This window comes from Sinocyclocheilus rhinocerous, unplaced genomic scaffold, assembly GCF_001515625.1.
Source record: "Sinocyclocheilus rhinocerous isolate Xijiao unplaced genomic scaffold, SAMN03320098_v1.1 scaffold666, whole genome shotgun sequence".
NCBI classification, from domain to species: Eukaryota; Metazoa; Chordata; class Actinopteri; order Cypriniformes; family Cyprinidae; genus Sinocyclocheilus; species Sinocyclocheilus rhinocerous.
The window spans coordinates 451,346-475,252 of NW_015661984.1; the positions used below are offsets into that span (position 1 = coordinate 451,346).

Here is a 23,907-nt window from a genome sequence, read left to right on the forward strand (position 1 = left end):
CCACCTCAAATGTTTAAGATGTGGTTATGACTTGTCTTTAATCTTTAAATCCATTTTTCATATGATACATTTTAATATTGTAATGCCCAAATAAACTTTGCATTTAAAATGTTTTATTTCAGCTTTTAGCATTTTATATTTCAATTCATTTAGACCAAATATTATACAAATTGTGACTTTATTTTTGTGTGAGTACACTAGTTTTTTTTCAAGGAAATATTACTTATATTCAGCAATGACACATTAAATTGATCAAAAGTAAAGACGTGTATAATACAATTTACAATACGATTACAAACAATCCTGAAAAAAAAAAATTATCACATTTTCCAAAAATATTAAGCAACAAAACGGTTTTCACTAATATTAATAATAAATATTTATTGAGCAGCAAATCAGCATATTAGAATGATTTCTGAAGGATCATGCGACTCTGAAAACTGGAGTAATGATGCTGAAATTAATTTATAACAGTAACAGGGTAATTTGTACAATATAAAAATTATAATAATAATAGAAAATAAAATATCTAGAAAATTAAAAAATATAGTACTTAATTATTTTTAAAATTTTGATAACAAAGGGTAATTTATATAATAATAATAATAATAATACTTACTACTATTAATATAATTGAAAATATAATATAATATAATATAATAATAATATTTTTATGCATATGTGAGTCATAATTATCCCTAAAGCAGCATCAGACTCAAACAAAATGTAGCCAGTATGGATGTATACTGACAGGGGGTAGGAATAACTGCATATATAGGAATAATGGCTCTTTTTGTAGATTATAATACAGAAGCATTTAAATAACTTGTACAAAATAAAAAAGGTCATACAATACATATTTGTACAAAAAAGGTAATACCAAAGTATGTTGCAACCAAACCAGTTAATTAACTATTAGACATTAGCATGAGACAGATGTCAAAGCTGTATTTTTGATCAAATAAATGCAGCCTTGGTGAGCATAAAAAAGCATCTTTTAAAAACATTTTACCAGCCATTTTACCAAATAAATGTACTAACTCCAAACTTTTGAATAGTAGTGTATATGTAGTAGTTTTAACAGGATTGTATCATTTAGGCTCAGCATCTAGGAAGTTCCTGGACTGATTTCTCCTGACATGAACTTTGATATTGTCATCTCAGTAGCAGCTGCTTCATCCGCTCTGCACTCGTTTCCTGTTCAAAGAGGTGTGAGGCTTTTTTAAGAGTTCCTCGGAGGCAGAGAGGAAATGTTCCTTACTGCTCTGTGTGCATGTACACGTGTGTGTTAGGGTCTGGAGATGTATGTAGAGATAAAAACAGATCAGAGGATGGCTAGAGAAGGATATGTAACAAGCAGTCATACTGTAACCAGTGCAGGGATACAAGAAGGGTGGAGATGAACATGAGAGCAGAGGAAATGGAGGAAGGAGTGGGAGAGAGATGGAGGGATGTCAGAGCGGTGGAGGAAGCGTGGGAGGAGAGCAAGGCTGGATGGTGGGCTCGGGTGTACACAGTGTAATTACTGCGATTAGTCCGAGCAGAATACAGGGGTCTCAGGAGAAGCAGACACTGGCTTTACACACATTCTTCACTAAAGATGAACAGAAACAGCCTTAAAGGAACAGTTCACCCAAAAATGAAAATTTTGTCATCATTTACTCACCCTCAAGTCGTTCCAAACCTGTATAAGTTTCTATCTTATGTTGAACACAAAAGAAGATATTTTGAAGAATTTTGAGGAAACCAAACAGTTGTTGGTCCCCATTGACTTCAAAAGTAGGGAAAGAAAAACTATAGAAGTCTTTTATGTTCAACATAAGAGAGAAACTGGAATGACAGGAGGGCAGGTAAATGATGACAAAATGTTCACTTTTGGGTGAACTATTCCTTTAATGAATTCTTCAATAGTGAGTGTACATCTCAAGAAACATGTCAACATCCAGGCCATATTTCAAGAAGAAGGTCATATTTATTTTGCTTAAAGAAAATTAGGACCAACATTTTTTTTTATTTATTAATTTTTTTTTTATGAAAGAACTATTCCCATTACTGAAATGCAAACAATTACTGTAATGTGAAAAAACTAATGATATATTAGTTAATTAATCTTGACTGATAAAATGTCAAAATGGGAAAAAAAAAACAATACTAATCATTATTATTATTATTATTATTATTTTATAAATCACCATTTTATTGTTATAAATTAATAATAATAATAAAACATCATTATTAAATAATAGTATTATAAATTATTTTCCAGATATTTTATTTTTTTTTAAATTTTGATAACAAAGGGTAATTTATATAATAATAATAATAATAATACTTACTACTATTAATATAATTGAAAATATAATATAATATAATATAATAATAATATTTTTATGCATATGTGAGTCATAATTATCCCTAAAGCAGCATCAGACTCAAACAAAATGTAGCCAGTATGGATGTATACTGACAGGGGGTAGGAATAACTGCATATATAGGAATAATGGCTCTTTTTGTAGATTATAATACAGAAGCATTTAAATAACTTGTACAAAATAAAAAAGGTCATACAATACATATTTGTACAAAAAAGGTAATACCAAAGTATGTTGCAACCAAACCAGTTAATTAACTATTAGACATTAGCATGAGACAGATGTCAAAGCATTCTTAATTCATTAATTCACTGTGAATTAGTGTGTGTTAACATGACCTCCAGCCTCGAGCAGCTGTGAGCATGTTAACACACACACAGCTTCGAGCAGATCCTGCGGGAGAGGCTGGGAATACACAGAGGTCTGCTTTCACACAACGTGATTGCACCTTTTTATTTGGATTGATTCTCTTACATGGAGATCCATAACTGAGATATTCTCCAAACTCCAGCAGACAACATGTGTACACACAGACCAGAGCTGTAATCATCCTCTAATTAACTCTCTAACAGGAGCTTCAGTATTATATCACCCCTTCTATTGTCTTATTGCCAAACTAAGCAAGAGTCACAAATCTCTAGAGTGAAGCAACCAATCAAAAAGATTAAGATATGAATAAACAGAAGTAAATACATTCCCCTCCAAATGGAAACAAATCTAAACAATTAACAGAACACAATCAGCAGATATCAGCAATGGAAAAATCCCACCTCTGCTATATGGCTTCTGTAATTAGACAACGACATGCCGCAGTTGTTCTGATCTCATGTGTTTATACAATCCTTTATTGACGCTATAAATACAAAGACGTGGACATATTGGAGAATGTACTGATGTTATAGACATCTTTCTTCACTTTAAAGTCATGCGGATAGTTTCCATATGGTGCCAATTACACTGATGGCAAAATGCAATGGGAAACATTGGGAATGGGAATTTTTTTTTCTTTTCTTCTTTTTTTGGGAGAATAAGAAACACTAATTTAATTAGTTCCCTCAGAAATAGTACAAATCAATGACAATAAGCTTATCTTTTCATGTCCTATAATAATTAATTCAAAATATACATATTTTGATAAGCTTCTAGGCTATATTAATGAATCTATAGGCAGTGTAGAAGTGTATGCAGTTAACAGGGATCTCCTCTCAATTTAAGACATGTCTACATTGCTTATCCACTTGTACTAGTATAGACAGACAGACAGACAGACAGACAGAGATAGATAGATAGATAGATAGATAGATCAATGTAATGCAATATTGTAATGAATACTTAAAATTGTGACAACAACTGAAAATGTGTTTTACTTCTGTGCACAACGTTTAATATGAATCATCAGATGCATAATGAATCATCAGTGTGCATCATCATGTATGTGTATCTGTTCAAACAGCATCTGCCAACACCTCAGCTGTAGCCTCAGGTCAACCTTTGCTCTTCAGGTTGCTATTGGAGTCATGTTTCAGTTCTTCAATAAAGAAAACTTATCTTCAAAATTACTGTTATAAGTCAAACAGAAGTCTCGCAAGTGGACGACAGAAAAATGTAATGTTTTGCTTAATCTCCTCTCAATTTAAGACACTGTCTACATTGCTTATCCACTTGTACTAGTATAGACAGACAGACAGACAGACAGACAGAGATAGATAGATAGATAGATCAATGTAATGCAATATTGTAATGAATACTTAAAATTGTGACAACAACTGAAAATGTGTTTTACTTACTGTGCACAATGTTTAATATGAATCATCAGATGCATAATGAATCATCAGTGTGCATCATCATGTATGTGTATCTGCTCAAACAGCATCTGCCAACACCTCAGCTGTAGCCTCAGGTCAACCTTTGCTCTTCAGGTTGCTATTGGAGTCATGTTTCAGTTCTTCAATAAAGAAAACATCACTTGTTATTGGGCTGGAGGTTATTTCCTGTGGTTTAAGGTTGTAGACGAGGTTGTATCACACCAGACAGACACACAAACAAAGAGAGTGGTACTGACGATAATGCCCTTTCATCTTTGTTTTCAGGAAATGCATTTCAGGAAAAATGAACTGGGGTATTTCCATGTAAGTGGGTAAAAGTAAAAAACATTAACAGACCAGTGAGGTCTGAGACTTTTGTTAAACTATGTTTGCTCTTCAGGTTGCTATTGGAGTCATGTTTCAGTTCTTCAATAAAGAAAACTTATCTTCAAAATTACTGTTATAAGTCAAACAGAAGTCTTGCAAGTGGACGACAGAAAAATGTAATGTTTTGCTTAAATGGCATGATAGGGCCCTAGGCTGCATCCGCGATTGATTCCTTCATGGTTTTATACCCTTTTAGCTCAGTTTTTTTTGGCATGTACCTCTCCTCATTACCCAACATTAGGAGTCGGATGTAATCCAGACCTCTGAGTCAGAACGCCAACCTCTAAATGATGCAAAACGAAACTAGCACTGATTTAGACAAAACTGAGACACACATAGTTGAATTCATATATATACACACACACTGGCCTGAGGGAAGCTTGGGAAACACATGGCATTGATGAGCTCATAAAGAGGGGTGATGAAATGAAAGATTTACTGGAAGAGCCCACCCATTCACTTGTTCATATCCCACTTCAGCCACCAGTACCATGGGAAACAGGATCCCTTTTGCCCAGAAAAGTGGCGGAAATGATTCTTCCTCCATCTATTCCTCTCATTTTTTCCCCTCTCTGGCCCCTTAAATCTTTTCCCCCCACCGTCTCTTTTTCTCCATGGACTGAATTTTCCACTCTGGCACATAGATAAGATCGTACCACTCACAGGATGCATGGAAAAAACAAAAATACAGTCAAGTTTTGATTTTATGTGCCAAGACAGCATGCTGACTGTCATGAACACTAAAAAGTGAGGGATTTGGAATGCTCTACATACACAGCAGCTTCACTTACCACACTACTAGTGCTCTGGATTGGCATACTCAACTAGCAATTGTCTTAATAGAGTTTTTGTTAGCATGTTACTAAGTTAAAGCCGTAATACTCTAATAGGCAAAAAATAATTTTTTCTAAAATTTGAATCAATCTTTTTTTTTAGCATTGAATGACGATCATCTCTTCTGCCATTGTGAATTATTTTGAGCCTACTGAAATGCATTATGCAACTTAAATTTCAAACTTTAGTCTAAAACTTCATGACATCCTCCACAGTTGTGATCTGAACATGAAACAGCAAATTGTGACCCTTGAACTGTGATTTGTCATGCAGGGTCAACTCGACTCAGTGACAGCTAAGGTCCATCTTAAATGCTAAAGCAAGTTAAAGATGAGTCAGTCACTTGTTATTGGGCTGGAGGTTATTTCCTGTGGTTTAAGGTTGTAGACGAGGTTGTACCACACCAGACAGACACACAAACAAAGAGAGTGGTACTGACGATAATTCCCTTTCATCTTTGTTTTCAGGAAATGCATTTCAGGAAAAATGAACTGGGGTATTTCCATGTAAGTGGGTAAAAGTAAAAAACATTAACAGACCAGTGAGGTCTGAGACTTTTGGTCACCGTCACTGTAGGCTACACTAGAGGTGGTTAAACTATGTTTTTATTGGTTACAGACCAGACAGAGCCAGCTCATCTTTACTGTATGACTCGAGTGAATAGTTCACCCAAACAATGACGGATATAAATAGAATATATCTTAAATCAAAAGAGCAATGAGTCAGTCCAGATAAACACCATCTGCTGCCAGCTGCTGTCCTGGGGAGGGCTGAGATATTTAGATTGGCTGGTAGATAACTGTTTGTGGGTTTAAACAATGGGCCCACTTCAAAAGTTTTGCATAAAACAGACAACAACTTTAAACAAGAGTATATGTATGTATGTATGTATGTATATATATATATATATATATATATATATATAAAATCTCTCTTTATTTTATTTTATTAAAATTATTGGGATTATTTAACTGTTAACTTAAATATTTATTACTCGAATCAGTGCAGGTCATTGTATCACTCATAGATTCATATAAGTACCAGTCTCCATCATTGTGAATCTTAATTTCTCACAAATTTGTTGACTTGTTGTGATATTGTTCCTAATATATGTTCATTTTGGTGGCTTTATTTGAGTATTATTTAAGTGTCATCTCATGGAGTTCTGAACCAAAAAAAAAGCATATAAGGCAAATGTATGATGGTATATTTTCCATGTATGTGTCGTTAGAAGATGCTTGAGTCATGACAGAGGTTTTCAAGAAATATTCATGATTAAAAAAATGACAAAATGAATAATCAACAAGTTGGAAGGTGGATGACCGCCCTGACCAATCCCTATTTTACCCAAGCAACAAACTACAACACTGTTTATTGAGAAACCGCCATTAACAAGTAAAACATGGCGAGACATCACATCTCAAACTGTCATCACACTGTACTTCATAAGGAACTCTATAAGGACTTCTACGATTAGAGTAAGAGTTTAATAACTACCTAATGGCTCCTGAAGTCAACTAGCCATTCGTGTCTGAGAGTGCTTCCTCTGAAAAGTATTTGGCTCCTTTCCTATTTTCTATGGTCCACATATCTGTGTATCTAACAGAACTGCTAGCTTTCAACATATGGACATTCCCATTCAATTCACAGATGAAGCCATCTAAGTGTGCAGCTCTAAATCTGTGTAAAATCCAATAAGGCCAGTGCTATGAGGAGGTGAATAAAAAAAACATTCACATCTAATAATGCAACAGAGCCCAGGGAGGGGACGAAAGCTTAAGAGAGCAACGTGAAACAGCTGAATGGTGTTTGAGTGGATTTTCTATATTAAAGAGCAGAGGAGAAGGGCTTATACTGATTTCTGCTGCGCTGAATAAAACATCTGCAGGTTATACTCTGAAATGAAGTACTGTTTAGGGTCAAATACAGTGTGTAATCATTTAAAATGTGAGATTTGTGTTGCAGGAGTGCTCAGTGTTTTTTGGGGGGGTTTTTTTAACTCAAAGCTGTCTAACATTTTTGTGATAGCACTTTAAGATGGAGCAAGAGTTTGGCGGACCCTCCTTGAACCCATGATTTGGACCGATGCCATGGCACTCTGACCTGAGAGGGCTTAAGTGTTCTTGAAATTTGTCTTTGTTCTGTCTTGCGAGGTGCTAAGAGCGGGAATGCTGGTCGACGCTCTAGAAGGCCGATAAGGTTTTCAGTTGTTTTTTTTTTAAAGCTCATGTTCTCTAGAGAGGATCGCCACTCCCCACTATGGCAAAGCTGATGACTATCCCAGCCAACATTGAGGGTTTTGAATGGTCATGCCTGGTACAGGAACTTTTCACTGAACATATAAAACCAGACTAATCAAAAGATTACTTAAACATGCTTTAGATGGGTAACAAAACATGTGTAGTACCCTGGAAAATCAGAAAGCAGGATTCTGGGAAAATAGGTTTCCACGGTATATCCAAACTGTACCCATACTGCTCTTGAGTTCACGCACTAAACATTTAATCTCCCAGATATCTGAAGAAAAGTCTGTTTATGCATGAATGAATCATGACAAATGATCAGTTAACCATTCATCAATCCATAGATTAAGCAGTGGGACAAATAAATAATAAGATGTGATGCTGTAACAGATCTCACCCAGAACTGTGATAGCCTGTTGTGGGATTCAAACCTACAACCTTTCGGTTATACACTGAAAATTATTACCATTGTACTACATCATTTACACATTGATGCTTCTGCCTTGATTCTTAAAATTCAATAATTCATGAAAATCATTTTATGACTTAGCTGAAATCATGAAAAACAAAAGTAATCATCAAACTGATTACTGTTTTGGGATTCAAACTTACAACCTTTCAGTTACCAGCCCAGAATTGCAGTTGTACCACACTATTAAAATTAGTTGCATTGATTTTTGCAATCTGCAATGAAAATCGACTAATCAACTTTTAAAGCTACAAAAAAACATATATTTAGTTTTTTTTTTTTTTATTAAAAATATAATTATATAATTATGACAATTCTGTCTGGTAAAATGTACATTCTGAACCCTGATTCCACATAGTCACTGAAATGCATTCATGAAATGCACATAATCATTTAACCTAGTCATTATAGGAACTCATGCCTGAAAATGATCCTATTCAGCCAGTAAGCTTAACTCCAAGCATGATACAGCTCTAGACCAAACTGCAAGCTCTCTGTGTCGTGAAGAGCGTTTCAGTGGGTTGCGATTTGCTGATTGAATAACCATGTGGCATGTTAAACCACTCACTGTTTCTTTACACATTGACCAAACTTTTGCCAGTGCCAAGGAGTGACGAATAAGGTTATATAAAACTGGGTATCACAGTAGTTTCTCTATACAAGGTCAGCAACTATGAATAAAGCAAATAGCTTTACAGCGTTGCTTGGGAATCTAGATCCCAGGGTGCTCCTCTGGAGCCGTGCCTGATATGGGTGTGCCAGCGCTGGCATCCATTGGTCTTATCAATGAGTCTTTCACTACGGCTGTGTGGTGCGGGGGTGCGGCTGCCAACACTGCCGCCCCAACACAGGGAGGCCTTCAGTGCAGAAAACACAGAGAGAGAGCTAGCCTTTAAATACATAAACTCCCATTTTATACGCCCATGTTAATCTGAAGAGGGAGTGAAAGAGACATTGATAAATACATTATGACCTGATGAGAAATGGGAGAAATGGTCTTACCTTGGCTTCGCATTTCTTATGAGTGGCTGTTTTGCAGACTGTGGGCGGTAAAGAGAGGGAAATGTGTTGGTCAGGGAGGAATACAGGGAATCTTAGGGAACCCCCTAGTGAACTATAAGATGCAACATAATTTAATAATTTATGGGAGTTCGTATCAGGGATGAATAGTATTAAAATAGCATCTAAAAACTTTCTTCTAAATCTTTTTTTCTTATGATTATTAAACATTTCAATCAAAGTTTAGAAAAACATTACTTCAGTACAGAAAAAAAAATTACAATAGGTAAAAGTCTAGAAGTCCATGGAATAGTGTTATTTTAGAATTATATAAATACAAATGTAGTATTTCTTAATATTTTGAATAAGCTTTTATTTCTATATTTTCAGTTTTAATTTTATTTTTTAGTAATTATGTCATGGTTTTTTGTTTATAAAATTTTTTATTTTAATATTTCTATATAAATGTATTTTTATTTCAGTTTTATCTTAAGTAATTTTAGTACTTGAACATAAACTTATTTATTACATTTTTATGTAATTTATTTATTAGAAGTTTTTCAGCTTTATTTCCATTACTGAAAACGATTTCTAATAGTTTAATAGTTACCAATAACATCATTGGCATGGAAAGATATTAAGTTTTTTAGGGTTGTCAAAGTTAACTGTAAAACTGGATTAGGATTCAGTGTGAAAAAATACAAATACAAATCAATTGTAAATTTAAAAATTTGGTAATTTCTCTTCAGTATTATACTTAATTTAAAGGTAATTTGAAATAAGCATACATATTTTCCAGATAATATTTTTTTTTCATAATTAGATTTTTCTTTAGTACAGTAACATTAAAGTAAATTATTTAATTTCATAATCTACATGTTTTCTTTATAGTAGCATGCTTCTTCTCAGTATAAATTGCGAGACATACATTTTTTATACTTAAAAATGTCACAAGGTGAACATCATATTTGTGGATCCTTGGCATCAAAAATGTAAAAAAAAACCTGAGATAAAAGCTGAAATGGTCAGATGTTACTCACCTCGACAAAAAGAGCCCAAATTCTCCACGCTCTGCCTGCACACTCCACACTGCCGCTTCTTTTTGAAGGTCTTTTCTTTAAAGACGTGGGGCTCACCCTTCCCCGCCTGGAAAAGACAAACACAACATTTCAAAAAAGGCTTTGTATTTGACGCTAAACGCATGCTTCTCTCTCAATCACTGTCTGTAATCCTGTCATTTTGCCATTAGTTCAATATTTCTCCAAATAAATCTTCTCTTGCGTTCCGCTCTTCCGCCCGATTCCCTTTACTGACCTGAACTCTCCTCTGGATGTCAGGCCTCTGTCTCTCTTTCCATGTACAGCAGCTCATTTTTCAATGCTGAGAACAAAAACAAAAACCCGACAAAACCTTTTATCTGAAAGTGGCACATCTTGTGGTCAGAAACTTGATGAGGACGCTTTGGTTCACACCAACAACTCTACATAGCAAGCCCACTGTGTAGCGCTTGACTATGAAATACCTGACAGCCACATATCCTCCTCAAATACTAATTTGTATGTTATCACTTCTGATGAGGCTCAAGACTAACAACAGACAGCACAAACTCATCATGCAGCATGTTTGTACACTGGGTTTGGTTTGGTTTGGTTTTAACTCTGTATGACGTCCCACAGCACAGCAGCATAATGCAGCTTTGTGTTTGGATGTGCGTTTTTCCATTTGGCAGAGAGGTAGAGGGGTTTAGCACTCTTTTCCACTCTCTCTCTCTCTCTCTCTCTCTCTCTCTCTCGACCCTGTTTGGACAGCTGGCGAGAAATGCAGCGTGTGCCCGTTAGGTGCCATAGCCACAGCTTCAATAAGCTGGCACCATCACATACAGCCACTGGAGTTCCTCACTCTACAACCATTGTCTTCAGGTACAATGGGCATCTCCAATGAATATATTCCTACAGAACACAATACTTTTTGTATTTTTTTTTTAAATGTTAAAGTACTTTTTCAATCCAATTTAATGTATAAAACAGTTAGAAGTACTAATTACTAATTACATTTGCCTCTGGATGATTAAACAAATGAAACAGGTGAGCTCTAAGCAAGAAACCACCTAGAACATCCTGCCACCCACATAGAAAACAGTCTACCAACAACCCAGAACATAATAACAACATATAATGCCCTAGCAACCATCCAGAATACTCAACTACCCAAATAACATCCTAGCAACCACCCAGAGCATCATAATACATAGTAACACCCTAGCAACCTTTCAGAACATCTTAACACACAGTAACACCCTAGCAACCACCCAGAACATCATAACACATAGTGATACCCTAGTAACCCCCTAGAACATCATAGCACAGAGTAACATTCTAGCAACCACCTAGAACATCATAACACATAGTAACACCCTAGCAACCACGCAGAGCATCATAATACACAGCAACACCCTAAAAACCACCCAGAACATCATAACACATAGTAACACCCTAGCAACCACGCAGAGCATCATAATACACAGCAACACCCTAAAAACCACCCAGAACATCATAACACATAGTAACACCCCTAGCAACCACCCAGAATACTCCGCTACCCACATAATAACCCTTGCAACCACCCAGAACATCATAACACACAGTAACACCCTAGCAACCACCCAGAACATCATAACACATAGTAACACCCTAGCAACCCCCCAGAATACTCCGCTACCCACATAATAACCATAGCAACCACCCAGAACATCATAACACACAGTAACACCCTAGCAACCACCCAAAACATCATAACACATAGTAACACCCTAGCAACCACCCAGAACATCATAACACACAGTAACACCCTAAAAACCACCCAGAACATCATAACACATAGTAACACCCTAGCAACCCCCCAGAATACTCCGCTACCCACATAATAACCATAGCAACCACCCAGAACATCATAACACACAGTAACACCCTAGCAACCACCCAAAACATCATAACACATAAACCACCCAGAACATCATAACACACAGTAACACCCTAGAAACCACCCAGAACATCATAACACATAGCAACACCCTAGCAGCCACCCAGAATACTCCGCTACCCACATAACCCAAGCAACCACCCAAAACTTGATAACCACATAGCAACACCCTAGCAAACATCCAGAACACACCAACACACACATAATACCTTAGCAACCACCCAGCACAAAACCACATAGCAACACCCTAACAACCATCATATTCTACACTTTCAGAACCCCATAGAAATGCACTAAAACCTTCTAAATACACTTTATTTCATTAGCATACTGCACCTATATAGTTCATAATAATGATCCTGTTTGATGTTAAAGACATTTTTTTAAATGTTATAATAAATAATTGGTTAAATAGTAGCAGCTTTGGAACATCACTTGATGTCCAATGTAAAACCTGGGTCCTGAAGTAAAAGCAAGTGAGAAGCAGATGAACATTTGTTAGTGGTGTCACTGCAGCCTGTCCTCTCCTCATTCATAACTGCTTGTTCTTTGACTGTACTTTGACACAAGACTTCTTCAGTATGACGAAGGTGGTTGAGAAATCTTAATAGCTGACTATAATTGCTTAATCAGAGAAACTCTTTCATTCACTATGAACAAACATCAGGATCAGCTGCTTCAGACGTTAGCAAATGCCCTGTAAAAGTGCCCCATGACAAATGTTATGCGTTATGCATTAAAGCGTCCCATTTAAACATCCACGGTTACTAAGAAAGCCCTCTTTCTGGATTAATCAAACCAGATCGTCTCGTGTTATCCCTCTCAGAGATCTCGGCCAGATCACGTTGATTTGCTTGGCTGCTCCAGGAGTTCAGTTTGCCCACCCAAATGGAAATCATCAGCTGCTTTTCCCTTTCTCTTTTACAGCTCCTTAATGCTTGGATTTCCTTTCTTTCTTCTAATTTCAGCTTCTAGTTTTTCCCATGTTCACTCTATTCATTTTCCTTAACTTTAGCCAAGGGTCAATGACGTATAAAAGTGTTCACGATAAAGAAAACAAAAACACATGTGACAAGCTCCCAGAACTCTGTATTCATGCTGGTTTCAATTATTTTTGAATTTTTTTTACAGTATATTATTTTCATGAAAAGTTTCAATTTAAAGGCACAATATGTAAGATTTTTTAATTAAAATATCCAAAGAAACACTAGAACAGTGTTATATATTTTGCTGACTTGTGTACTTACATTATCCCAAATGTTTCGAAGAATGTTTAAATCCAGAGAAATAAGCAATTTTAACTAGTGACACGGACCGTGTCCATAGTGTCATTGTGTACGTATATGTATGTGTGTGCGTGTATGTGGAATATACTGTATATGTAAAACAATTAGGGCTGTCAAAATTTTTTTGTTACATATTCTGGTAAATAATCAACAGAAAAAAAGCAATTAATCACATATATTGATATTTTCTAAAATAATAAAAAAAATCCCCAAATTCAGATAATACAAATACAATACATTACTCTGGCAAAAGTTGCTTTAAAAGTCCCATTTGTTTGATTTATTTGTATATCATTGAACGTATTCACTGATCTACGGTATTTTGTCTAATTAATTGTACTACAGTTTAATAAACTAAAAGCTGAAGGTCCTTCAACTCACATAAATACACTTGAAAAGCTTAAAAAGCAACTATTAAAGCCACCTGACAGAACCCAAATGTACTTGTCCTCTAATTCTGGCCTGCAAGTCAGTGTTTTTGTCATTTAACCCTATTAAGCATAAAAGTGACCTTTCTGTGCACCCTAATTAGGTGAGCATAGAACGTACATTATAAAGCTTACCTTTCCACTGATAAAGTCCACAAGGGTCAAGGACGCATGTTTCGAAGAATGTTTAAATCCAGAGAAATAAGCAATTTTAACTAGTGACACGCACCGTGTCCATAGTGTCATTGTGTCGCCTGCCAATGACGTCATAACCCCTCGATTTCCGGTTTTGTTTTGTAGAAAACATGGGAACACCAAAGACGCTTTAATATGTTGTGTGTTTTATTATCCAGGTGATGACCGCACAGAGTAGTATTATAACAGAAAGTTCAAATGTATCTGCTTACTTCCGCTGCTTTCAGGAAGGAGCGGAAGCGGTCGACTGTGGCATAATAAAAGCTCCGCTGCTTTCGAGCCGTATGTCGCGCTAGTTCAGCGGCCTCGTTTTGCTTTGACGGCTTTCCACCTCACTCTGCTTCATACTACGATGTTAATAAATCTTTAATACATTAGCTCATCCATGAACATGATTTCTGCCCGAGTCCAGTCGGATTGCATCGGCTGTGGGGATGAAGACCACAACTCCCATGATTCCACATCAATTAATTAAAAAAATTATATATATATATATATATATATATATATACGTATATGTATGTGTGTGCGTGTATGTGGAATATACTGTATATGTAAAACAATTAGGGCTGTCAAAATTTTTTTGTTACATATTCTGGTAAATAATCAACAGAAAAAAAGCAATTAATCACATATATTGATATTTTCTAAAATAATAAAAAAAATCCCCAAATTCAGATAATACAAATACAATACATTACTCTGGCAAAAGTTGCTTTAAAAGTCCCATTTGTTTGATTTATTTGTATATCATTGAACGTATTCACTGATCTACGGTATTTTGTCTAATTAATTGTACTACAGTTTAATAAACTAAAAGCTGAAGGTCCTTCAACTCACATAAATACACTTGAAAAGCTTAAAAAGCAACTATTAAAGCCACCTGACAGAACCCAAATGTACTTGTCCTCTAATTCTGGCCTGCAAGTCAGTGTTTTTGTCATTTAACCCTATTAAGCATAAAAGTGACCTTTCTGTGCACCCTAATTAGGTGAGCATAGAACGTACATTATAAAGCTTACCTTTCCACTGATAAAGTCCACAAGGGTCAAGGACGCAAATGAAGAAATAATCAGCGCTCCATTACCTGCACTAAGTAACCCCACCCCCTTTAACCGAGTGTGCAAGATCACGTCTCACAGGTTCGGCGCTCTCTGAGGTGTGACTGCAACACTCGTCAACAAACTAACCTAATGCCCGGCCAACAGTGTGCCAAGAGCGGCTAGACAGGGTAGGGACGGCCCCCGGGGCACGGAGCAGAGACAAGGAGGGACTGTTCACTTAATTTTAGCCATCCTGAACAGCATGCCAAAGCTCTCCAGCAAAAAGGACAGCCTTTGAGACGGAGAAAACCCTCTCCTTCAAACTCAAATGAAAGAACAGAAGAGGAATTGAAGATGAAGACGACAACTCCCATGATTCCACACCCAGTCACGGCGTCATCAAACTACGCCTTTGTTTCTTTGTTTGTTTTGAATACGCACCCTCTAGTGGCAAAAAATTACATATTGTGCCTTTAATGGTTCATTTAGTGACATTTTAATTACATTTAATGGCACTTTTTTGCATTTAATACATTTAATGGCAGATATTTTTCAAATATTAATAAGTCAGTAAAGCAGTTTTGTTAAGTGACGTACCTAATGCCCGGCCAACAGTGTGCCAAGAGCGGCTAGTCAGGGTAGGGACGGCCCCCGGGGCACGGAGCAGAGACAAGGAGGGACTGTTCACTTAATTTTAGCCATCCTGAACAGCATGCCAAAGCTCTCCAGCAAAAAGGACAGCCTTTGAGAGGGAGAAAACCCTCTCCTTCAAACTCAAATGAAAGAACAGAAGAGGAATTGAACAGACAATCTGGATATAAACAGACACAGAAATGACAGAAAGCGAAAGGCAAGTCCGTATTTTGGGGGAAACGCACACCCACGTACCAATTTTCCCATGATTCTTCACCTCTGCACTCTCTTCTGTTCCATAAATAGCTCCAGCTTTAACAGATCCTCACATTGTGTGCAATATCCTGCAATGAACCGAACTTTGTGTTCCAGCCCAACTCAGTACATGCAAACTATGAATGGAAGCCCAGCAAGAACATAAACACCGATTGACATTCAGGAGTCAATGACATATAAGAGTGTCCAGGAAAATGAAATTATTTTAAATCTAGCTTAAACCACGTGCCAAGTTGACAGAAATGTACTCTTTGTATTCATGTTTGTTTCATATGGTATTGAAAAACATTTATAACATTTTCAAGAAAAGGTTTATTTTTATTTTTTTAAGTAAAAGTAACAAATGTCATGTGATATAATTATAGATGCAATTATATATTCTTCTTAACAGATGTTATTATAGTTTTTATAAATATTTTGAATCAGTTTTTATTTTTATACTTTCTGTTTTAATTTTGGTTAATGTTTTATTAATTTTGTTTTGTGTGTTGTCATTTTTTGTAATTTTTTTTATGTCTACATAGTTTTTATTAATTTTTATTTAAGTTGTAGTTATTTTAGTACACCAAATTAATCTAATCTAAAATTTGAAATGTTTAAATATCTGATAACTTAAATTATATAAATTAAAAATCATAATAAATATAAATATATAAGTTAAATATATAAATTTATAATTTGTCATATTTTAGGTTATATGACATTTTGACCTTGATGCATAGGGGTCCTATTTAAGATATCACTTCTTGTTTTATGGGCTTTTTTTTTTTGTCCAATAACTGAATTCTTTAATTAAGCTTATAATCTCTCCATTATTATTTGATATCATTTATAATTTTACGCTCCTCCCAAAAAATTTATATAACCTATGTTTTAATAAAAAGAAACATATGCCAATCATATGAGATGGTATTCAAGTCACTGTATGTAGGAACTGATTTTTTAATCTTTTAAGTATTTGTGAATTCATATAACAAATAAGAATCACATCACTGACCATTAGACCAATCAAAATGTGCCACTGAGACACTGCAGATTTGGTGGTGGTGCTCAGATCTCCATTCTGCCTTAGCCACAAATGTTCTCCAATCAGCCTGGCATTAATGTCCAGGGTGCCCCAAGCAGACCGTCCCTGCCATCCGTCTCCCGTAGGTTGCAATAAACAAAAATCATCTGCGAATAACCACGCTATCAATCACAAAATCGTGCCTGCAACGATGGTGGTCCACCAACAGATGCTACCAATTACGATTTCAAATCATAGAGACAAAGAAACTTCGGCACAAACAACAATTCAAGAAAAACCAAATCTAACAGAAAATTCAGAAGAATAAACATCAATGGGGCTGGATGAAGGGAACGGAGATCTTGGACATCAAATTGTCCTCATGTGATGAGACAATAAGGGAATATGTGAGCACCAGATTAACTGCTGCTATAACCTACACTTGCTGAAAAAGTGCTTTTAATGCCAGAGGAATTAGCTTTCCTGCCCAAAAAATTCCGAAGAGGTGTTTATAGTGGCGTTCCATGCAATGGCCCTAAAAACCTGCCATTTTATTTTCATTGCAGATTGAAGTCCACTAGATTTTTACATTTTCTGTCTGCGCAAAACGCACAGCCACAATATAGGGCCGTTGCAATGCAGTTACTACAGTACACTGTCAAAAATATCCTGTTAAATTTATACTAAAAAGCACAGCTGTGGCTGCCAGAAATGACAATGTAGCAAAGTTTCAGCTATTACAGAATGGCACATTGGTGCCTGTATATTTAAAACTTAAAACTGTATATTTCATTAAAGGGGTCATATGACGTTGCTAAAAAGAACATTATTTTGTGTATTTGGTGTAATGCGATGTGTTTATGCGTTTTAAGGTAAAAAAAAACCACATTATTTTCCACATAATGTACATTATTGTTGCTCCTCTATGCCCCGTCTTTCTGAAACGTGTCGATTTTTACAAAGCTCATCGGTCTGAAAAGCGAGGGGTGCTCTGATTGGCCAGCTATCCATCGTGTCCTCTTTTGGAAGGCCAAACTAAGTAGTTTCGCTTTCACAACAAAACACACAGCGTCTTCACGACATGGCAGCGGCGGCAGCAGCAATACTACAGCGAGAATAAAAGTTACGCCTTCTTTCTTTGCGTGCGTGAACAGGCGGTGTTATGCAAATCTTCCCACATCCTGACGTAGACATGTGGGGGCTTGTTAGAACGAGCCGTTTTAGGTAGGCGTGGCTTCAGGGTCGGCGCCAGAGAGCACAAAGTGAGGGGGCAGGCACAATTTATTGGGGGGCCGCACGTTTTTTTGGGGAATGTTTTTTTGGGAAAAAATTTTTTTCTGAAAGTAATTTTCAGATGCAATGGGGAAAAAACGGGATAAACACAAACATGAAACTGTAAATAAAATAATCTGATATATAGCCTATGTGCAATTTAATAACATATAGCCTAGTTTGATATATGAATTGGGTGTTCGTCAAAGATTGCATGCGGTCGGAGATTCCCGCGTTTACAGCTCCGTAAAATAACCTACTGGAAGCTCTGTAGGTTTGCTGTATAGGCCTATTGATAAAAAATATTAAAATTACAAACACAGTTAACACACAATAACATTTTAAGTTACTTCCATTTCTGAAAAAAAGAATGTAGGCCTAGTAATTGATGTTATAAATACACACGCCTGATTTTTGTTTTAATTATCCATCGTACATAAAAAAAAACAAAAAAACATTTGCAATCAAGACTGAAAAAAGCCAGAAGTGAATGTAAACCAGATTTGGCCCAGACTCTGTTGCTATCTGTGAAGCCAAGCATAAGAATAGCCTACTAATGTAAATTTGTTAACCCACAGTAACAAATTTTAACAGATTAATCGCATATTTTCGTTTGCTGCATGCTTTTAAAAATACAATTTAAAAAAAAAATGTTTTTTTGAGGAAAATAAAAAAAAGATACGTCTAGTATAAGTTGCATTTTCAGAAATAATAACGGCAGGCCTACTAATGTTATAATGTACCAACATTATGAACACTATAGGATATTTTAGTTCCCCTCACTTTACAACAAATCCTTTAAATGTAACCGTATCAGAACAGAATAAGAATTTAAAAATATATAATTCTAATGGATAAATATAATTGCAGTATATAATAATATATGCTTAGCAATAAACATGCCAAAACAAATTAATTTATAAAGAAACGTAAGGTAAAGTTGGGCTTACCTCTCTCAGGCACAAATCCAAATGTGTCCATATTCGCGATGTAGCTGAAGCTAAACTATTAACCAGAGGTGAGGGGGCACAGTGACCGAGGTGGCCGGGCCGGGTCCCCTCAGGCCCCCCCGTGGCGCCTGACGCTGCGTGGCTGACTCTTAACTTTAATAAAGAATATCTCTTTGGATTTGAGACTTTAGTCTTTGCAACTTTACAGATCTTCTTTATGCACCAAGAGCTTGTAACACTCCAAAGAGAAAGGAAAAATTTAAATCGCATCATATGACCCCTTTAAATGATAAAATGTCAATTTACCAACCTGCTTGAATGATCAAAATCCACTTTGTACCTCAAAATATATTGATAACCACAAAAATAATACAGGTGATAAAACAAAGCCAAATAATGAGTTTATCACAAGTGGCCTGTCCATTAAATATGGAAAACAAATATGGAGGTTTCAGGGTCATACAAAGATAAAAAACCATCATGGTAACACACATGACACTAAAATGCAATAAACATTAACTAAATGACATAAAATAGAAAACAAAACACCCTAATGTACTTTACAGATTAAAAAAAAATACTATTTGAAAATTTAAATATCCTCATTCAGTGAGTCATGTGTCACACAGGGACTTCTGGGAATGTCTTTTTACTGTTTTTCACTGGAAATGATATGGCAATTCATAATTTTTACCTGCAAAAACATACATTTATCAGTATTTTACAGCATAATTACATGTAATGCAATGTTAAAACAATTTTTCACCATATATGTTCCAATAAGCTACAATTTTTACTGTAGCATTACAGTGTTGTAAAAATTGTTGCTAGAGCATTACTATAAAGCATTGCAGATGTTTGTTAAGTGATAACTTACTAGCTCAAATAAAACAAAAAACAAATCTCTATAAAATAATTGTCCTTAGTCAATTCATACTCCTTTTTCAATGGGTCCCATGCATGTTTTAACACCTGAAAAAAGTCTGATTGCTTTGAAAAGTAAAAGCGCATCTCTTTCTATCAAGCCTCACAGTTTTAGGCCTCATTCACATCTGCAGCACAGCATCCTGCTGAACGCACCAAATATTTAGGGTTAATAAAGAATGAGTATCTCAGCTGGGGAGTATAAAAAAGTGTTACAGGCCTTTTTTCTCACTGAAGGGTGGTAAAGGGAAAGCAAGGGAGCCATGTGTGTGAATACAAGTGTGTGTTTATAAGTGAGTGTGTGTGTGTAGGGTGGGACAGGCAGTGGAAGAACACAGACTGCCTGTTCCAGTGATGAAGTCAGCATAGCGCCAATACATACTTCCTGCGCTAATCAAATATGTCTCCATGACAAACAAACGCACAATGATCAAAGCACAACACACGCAGCATTCACATCAAACTATTTGTATTCATAAAGAGCATGAAAACTATTCAACTACTAGAACTGGTCATCAAAAATTCAACAAATATATTGAATACGGGATGCATCCCGTTCCATGATGGTTACAGAGCCCTGCTGCATCCTCAGGAAATGACAGGCTAATCTGCACATCCTATTGTGTGAGTTCTGACGTGTTGTATTGCACTTCCTCCTGTAAGCCCGTCACACAATAAATCACACAGCAGTCTATTAGTGTCAGACTGTTATCAAGAACTAACTCTACTGCACAATGTTGTTGTTACTATATATAACCCAAGAGAAAGCTAAGGGAAAGTCAGAGACTTTAAGGCCGTCCGATACAAAATATAAAGATAAAATACAATCACGCGCATGTATGTCCGATTACTCATCAGGAATACCTGTGGCGTGACTTTTACGTGAACCTTCATGTCAGTAAACGTTCGCACACTATAATCTAACCGTGGCGGTCGGTTTTGATTGAGCATTTCGATATGATGTATAACTTGAAACTTCAGAAAGAACCAAGTAAAACAAACTAATCAGTGACCACACTCATTTTATGACTATACATAAATGGCTCAATATGCTTGCAAAGAAATCACCCTGATTATGGCTTATATATCACATAGTAATTACTTGCAACTTTTTTACTGCTCTAAAATCATCAGCAAGAATTATTAGTGTGTTGCTAAGTAGCACTACTACTGTACTGCTCCCTTACACATCTATAAGCTTTTCTATAAGTTAAACAGTATGATTCTCTTCAAGCAGACCAGTTTATAGATGAGTGGGATATAATAAGGTTTGCATTACATCCGTTTTGTGTATTCAGGTGGATATGCTAAGCTGAAATAATCCATGCGAGGTCCGATATGAAGTGACAGCTCATAGAAAGTGCATGAGAGAGAAACAGAGAGAGAAGTAATTATAATGTAGGTGGCAAATCATATCAACTATTTACTAAGCTATAACAAGCAACCAGCCCATTGAAAATTAAAGCTTCTCTTACATTCTCCAAATTGTGGTCATATTTAATGGCTGTTTAGCTGTATTCAGAGCTGTACAGCAGAAGAACATCCTTCATTGATGATCTCACACCAAATCTACTGACTTGCAGCATTATATCCTCTGATTAGAATCTTCTTTTGCATTGTCTTTCTTCTCACAATAATGACAGCATGCACACTGATATTTATGTACCTACTTCAAAACATACAATAATACTAACATACCTGTAGTGCATATCCAAAATGCATGATATTACCATGGCAATAAACCATTGTAATATGTTTTCAATTGCAATAACACTTGCTTGGTATTAGCTACACTTTTTTTTATTTAACACATTCATGACAGTGTTAAAAATGTGTTAAAATAATAACAAATAAATTTTAAAATGTAGTTTAATTTTAATAATTTTGTATATTTAAATTGCATTTTACAGTGTTGTATCCATTTATTTGTATATTTATTAAATTGTTCTTAATTTCTAGAATATATATATATATTCACATTACTGAAGTTTATTTGAAACAATATAATTGACTTAAAAAAAATTAATAGAACAGGTTTAATAGATTCTCTTAATCGTTCCACCTCAAAATGCTGTCTAGGTAGTAAGCTCACTATGTTTTGAGACACAGCCGTTGTCTCTAGCGAGGCGTTTAATGCATGATGACGCAGTAACTATTAGTTACCAGCTCGTGAAGTCATATGATGACTCTTTCTTTCTGCTCCAGTTTTCAGCGCAGTTTCACCCCTGGCAAAGAGTGGGGAAAACCAAGGTACGCATTTCCTTAGACTTTCATCGACGACATAACGCAATAAACATACGCAGGTTTTAAATTAGTTCTTGCCAGACTTAATTAGCAGAGTGATAAAACTTCTAAGAGTTTATGAGGTTTTCATCTGTGGTTATGTAAGGCGTGTAATCACTGTCCCTACAGAAAGAGAACGAGACTTCGCTCATGCTGCTGTTATGCATCTGACATGTTTCATGCCATGATAGTGAACATGGAAAGCGTGGACACTGAGACAGCAGCACCAATGCCAGCGATTTCCATTTAAAAGCACACTAATACATCTTATACAAGGGTATTTATTTACCATATGGGGCAACAGTGTGTTGTAAAGCTCAGATCAAAACTACTGCATCATATTTACAGTTAAAAACAGAAACAAGTCACTTTTTTTCCACAAGCACTCACCTCTAAGATGCTCCAACACATAACAGAGGAAAACTACATATCAGATCAGTGTTGCTCCTAACATATTATTTGCATAACATACATACAATAGCATTTAATAGAAATAATTTCAATACATTAACACTAACGAGATCTAATCACATCTCATTTCAACCATTTTATGCCCATTTCTTTACATTCAGGACCTCTAGACATGTAATCTTAGATCCATATTGAATGAAAATACATTACCTTGCTCATGTTTTTGGAGAATATTCCAGCTAAAAAAGGTTCCTTAAAGATTTCATGGGCTACATTCCCAATAAGGCAATGGAGTAGCACTCGACTACTGATGGAGTTGTTTTCTTTACGCTCACTAAACTCATAGTCTGGCAGTGGGAGGAGCTACAGCGGGAAAAGAACACTGTGGAATGTTGTTACTGGAAGCAAACTTTTCTGATTGGCGGCATCCTGACGAATCGATAGCTGATTGGATGGAATGCAAATTAGAAGCGCCTGCCTTTATGAATGTAGAACATATCTTTCTCTATAGCATCACTTTCAAAACCATATGCGTTTAAATATTTAGCTCATTTTGCTTAGAATATTTAAACTTATATTTAAACTTTTAATTAAGAATTAATTCTATAATCTACATTTTATTATGATGTGCTCTCTTATTCAACAGGAAACTGTGGTATTATCACAGGTATTAAACGACTATGCAAAACAAGTTTAGTTAATTATGGAATTGAGTTATACATTACCTTGTTTCTGATATGCATTAGACAGATTTTATTTATTTTTAATGTTCCATATATTATTACTGTCTCTACAATAATAAATAATTAGACAGAAATTAAGTCTGGAAATCAGTGTAATGCATATTTATCCGCCAAAATAGTGGTACTTTGAAAGAACTATTGAAAGCACAATAGCGACATCAACTGGTCATATGTGGAGTTACATCTGCAGGCGCGTTCACAAGAGTTTTCTACAGTAGAGATGAAGCATGTAAAGCTCACTAAGTATTATTTAAAGGGGTCATATGATGCGATTTCAATTTTTCCTTTCTCTTTGGAGTACTAAAGTCTTAAATCCAAAGAGATATTCTTTATAAAAGTTAAGAGTCAGCCACCCCTACCTAAAATAGC

The 23,907-nt window shown here is 35.7% G+C and overlaps 1 protein-coding gene across 4 annotated transcripts in view; it reads right to left on the reverse strand.

Annotated features, from left to right (window-relative positions):
* The window catches only part of LOC107727022 (tensin-2-like), a 61,402-nt gene that overhangs the window by 29,386 nt on the left and 8,109 nt on the right, over nt 1-23,907 (reverse strand). For 3 of the 4 annotated variants that reach the window (XM_016536769.1, XM_016536770.1, XM_016536768.1), the window contains exons 2-3: nt 10,150-10,255; nt 9,113-9,150 (exon numbers count right to left, since the gene is read on the reverse strand). In XM_016536769.1, coding sequence (XP_016392255.1) covers nt 9,113-9,150; nt 10,150-10,255 — 144 coding nt within the window. Of the gene's footprint in view, nt 1-9,112; nt 9,151-10,149; nt 10,256-23,005; nt 23,142-23,907 lie in introns of those variants that run through there. The other variant, XM_016536771.1, reaches the window with a different exon arrangement.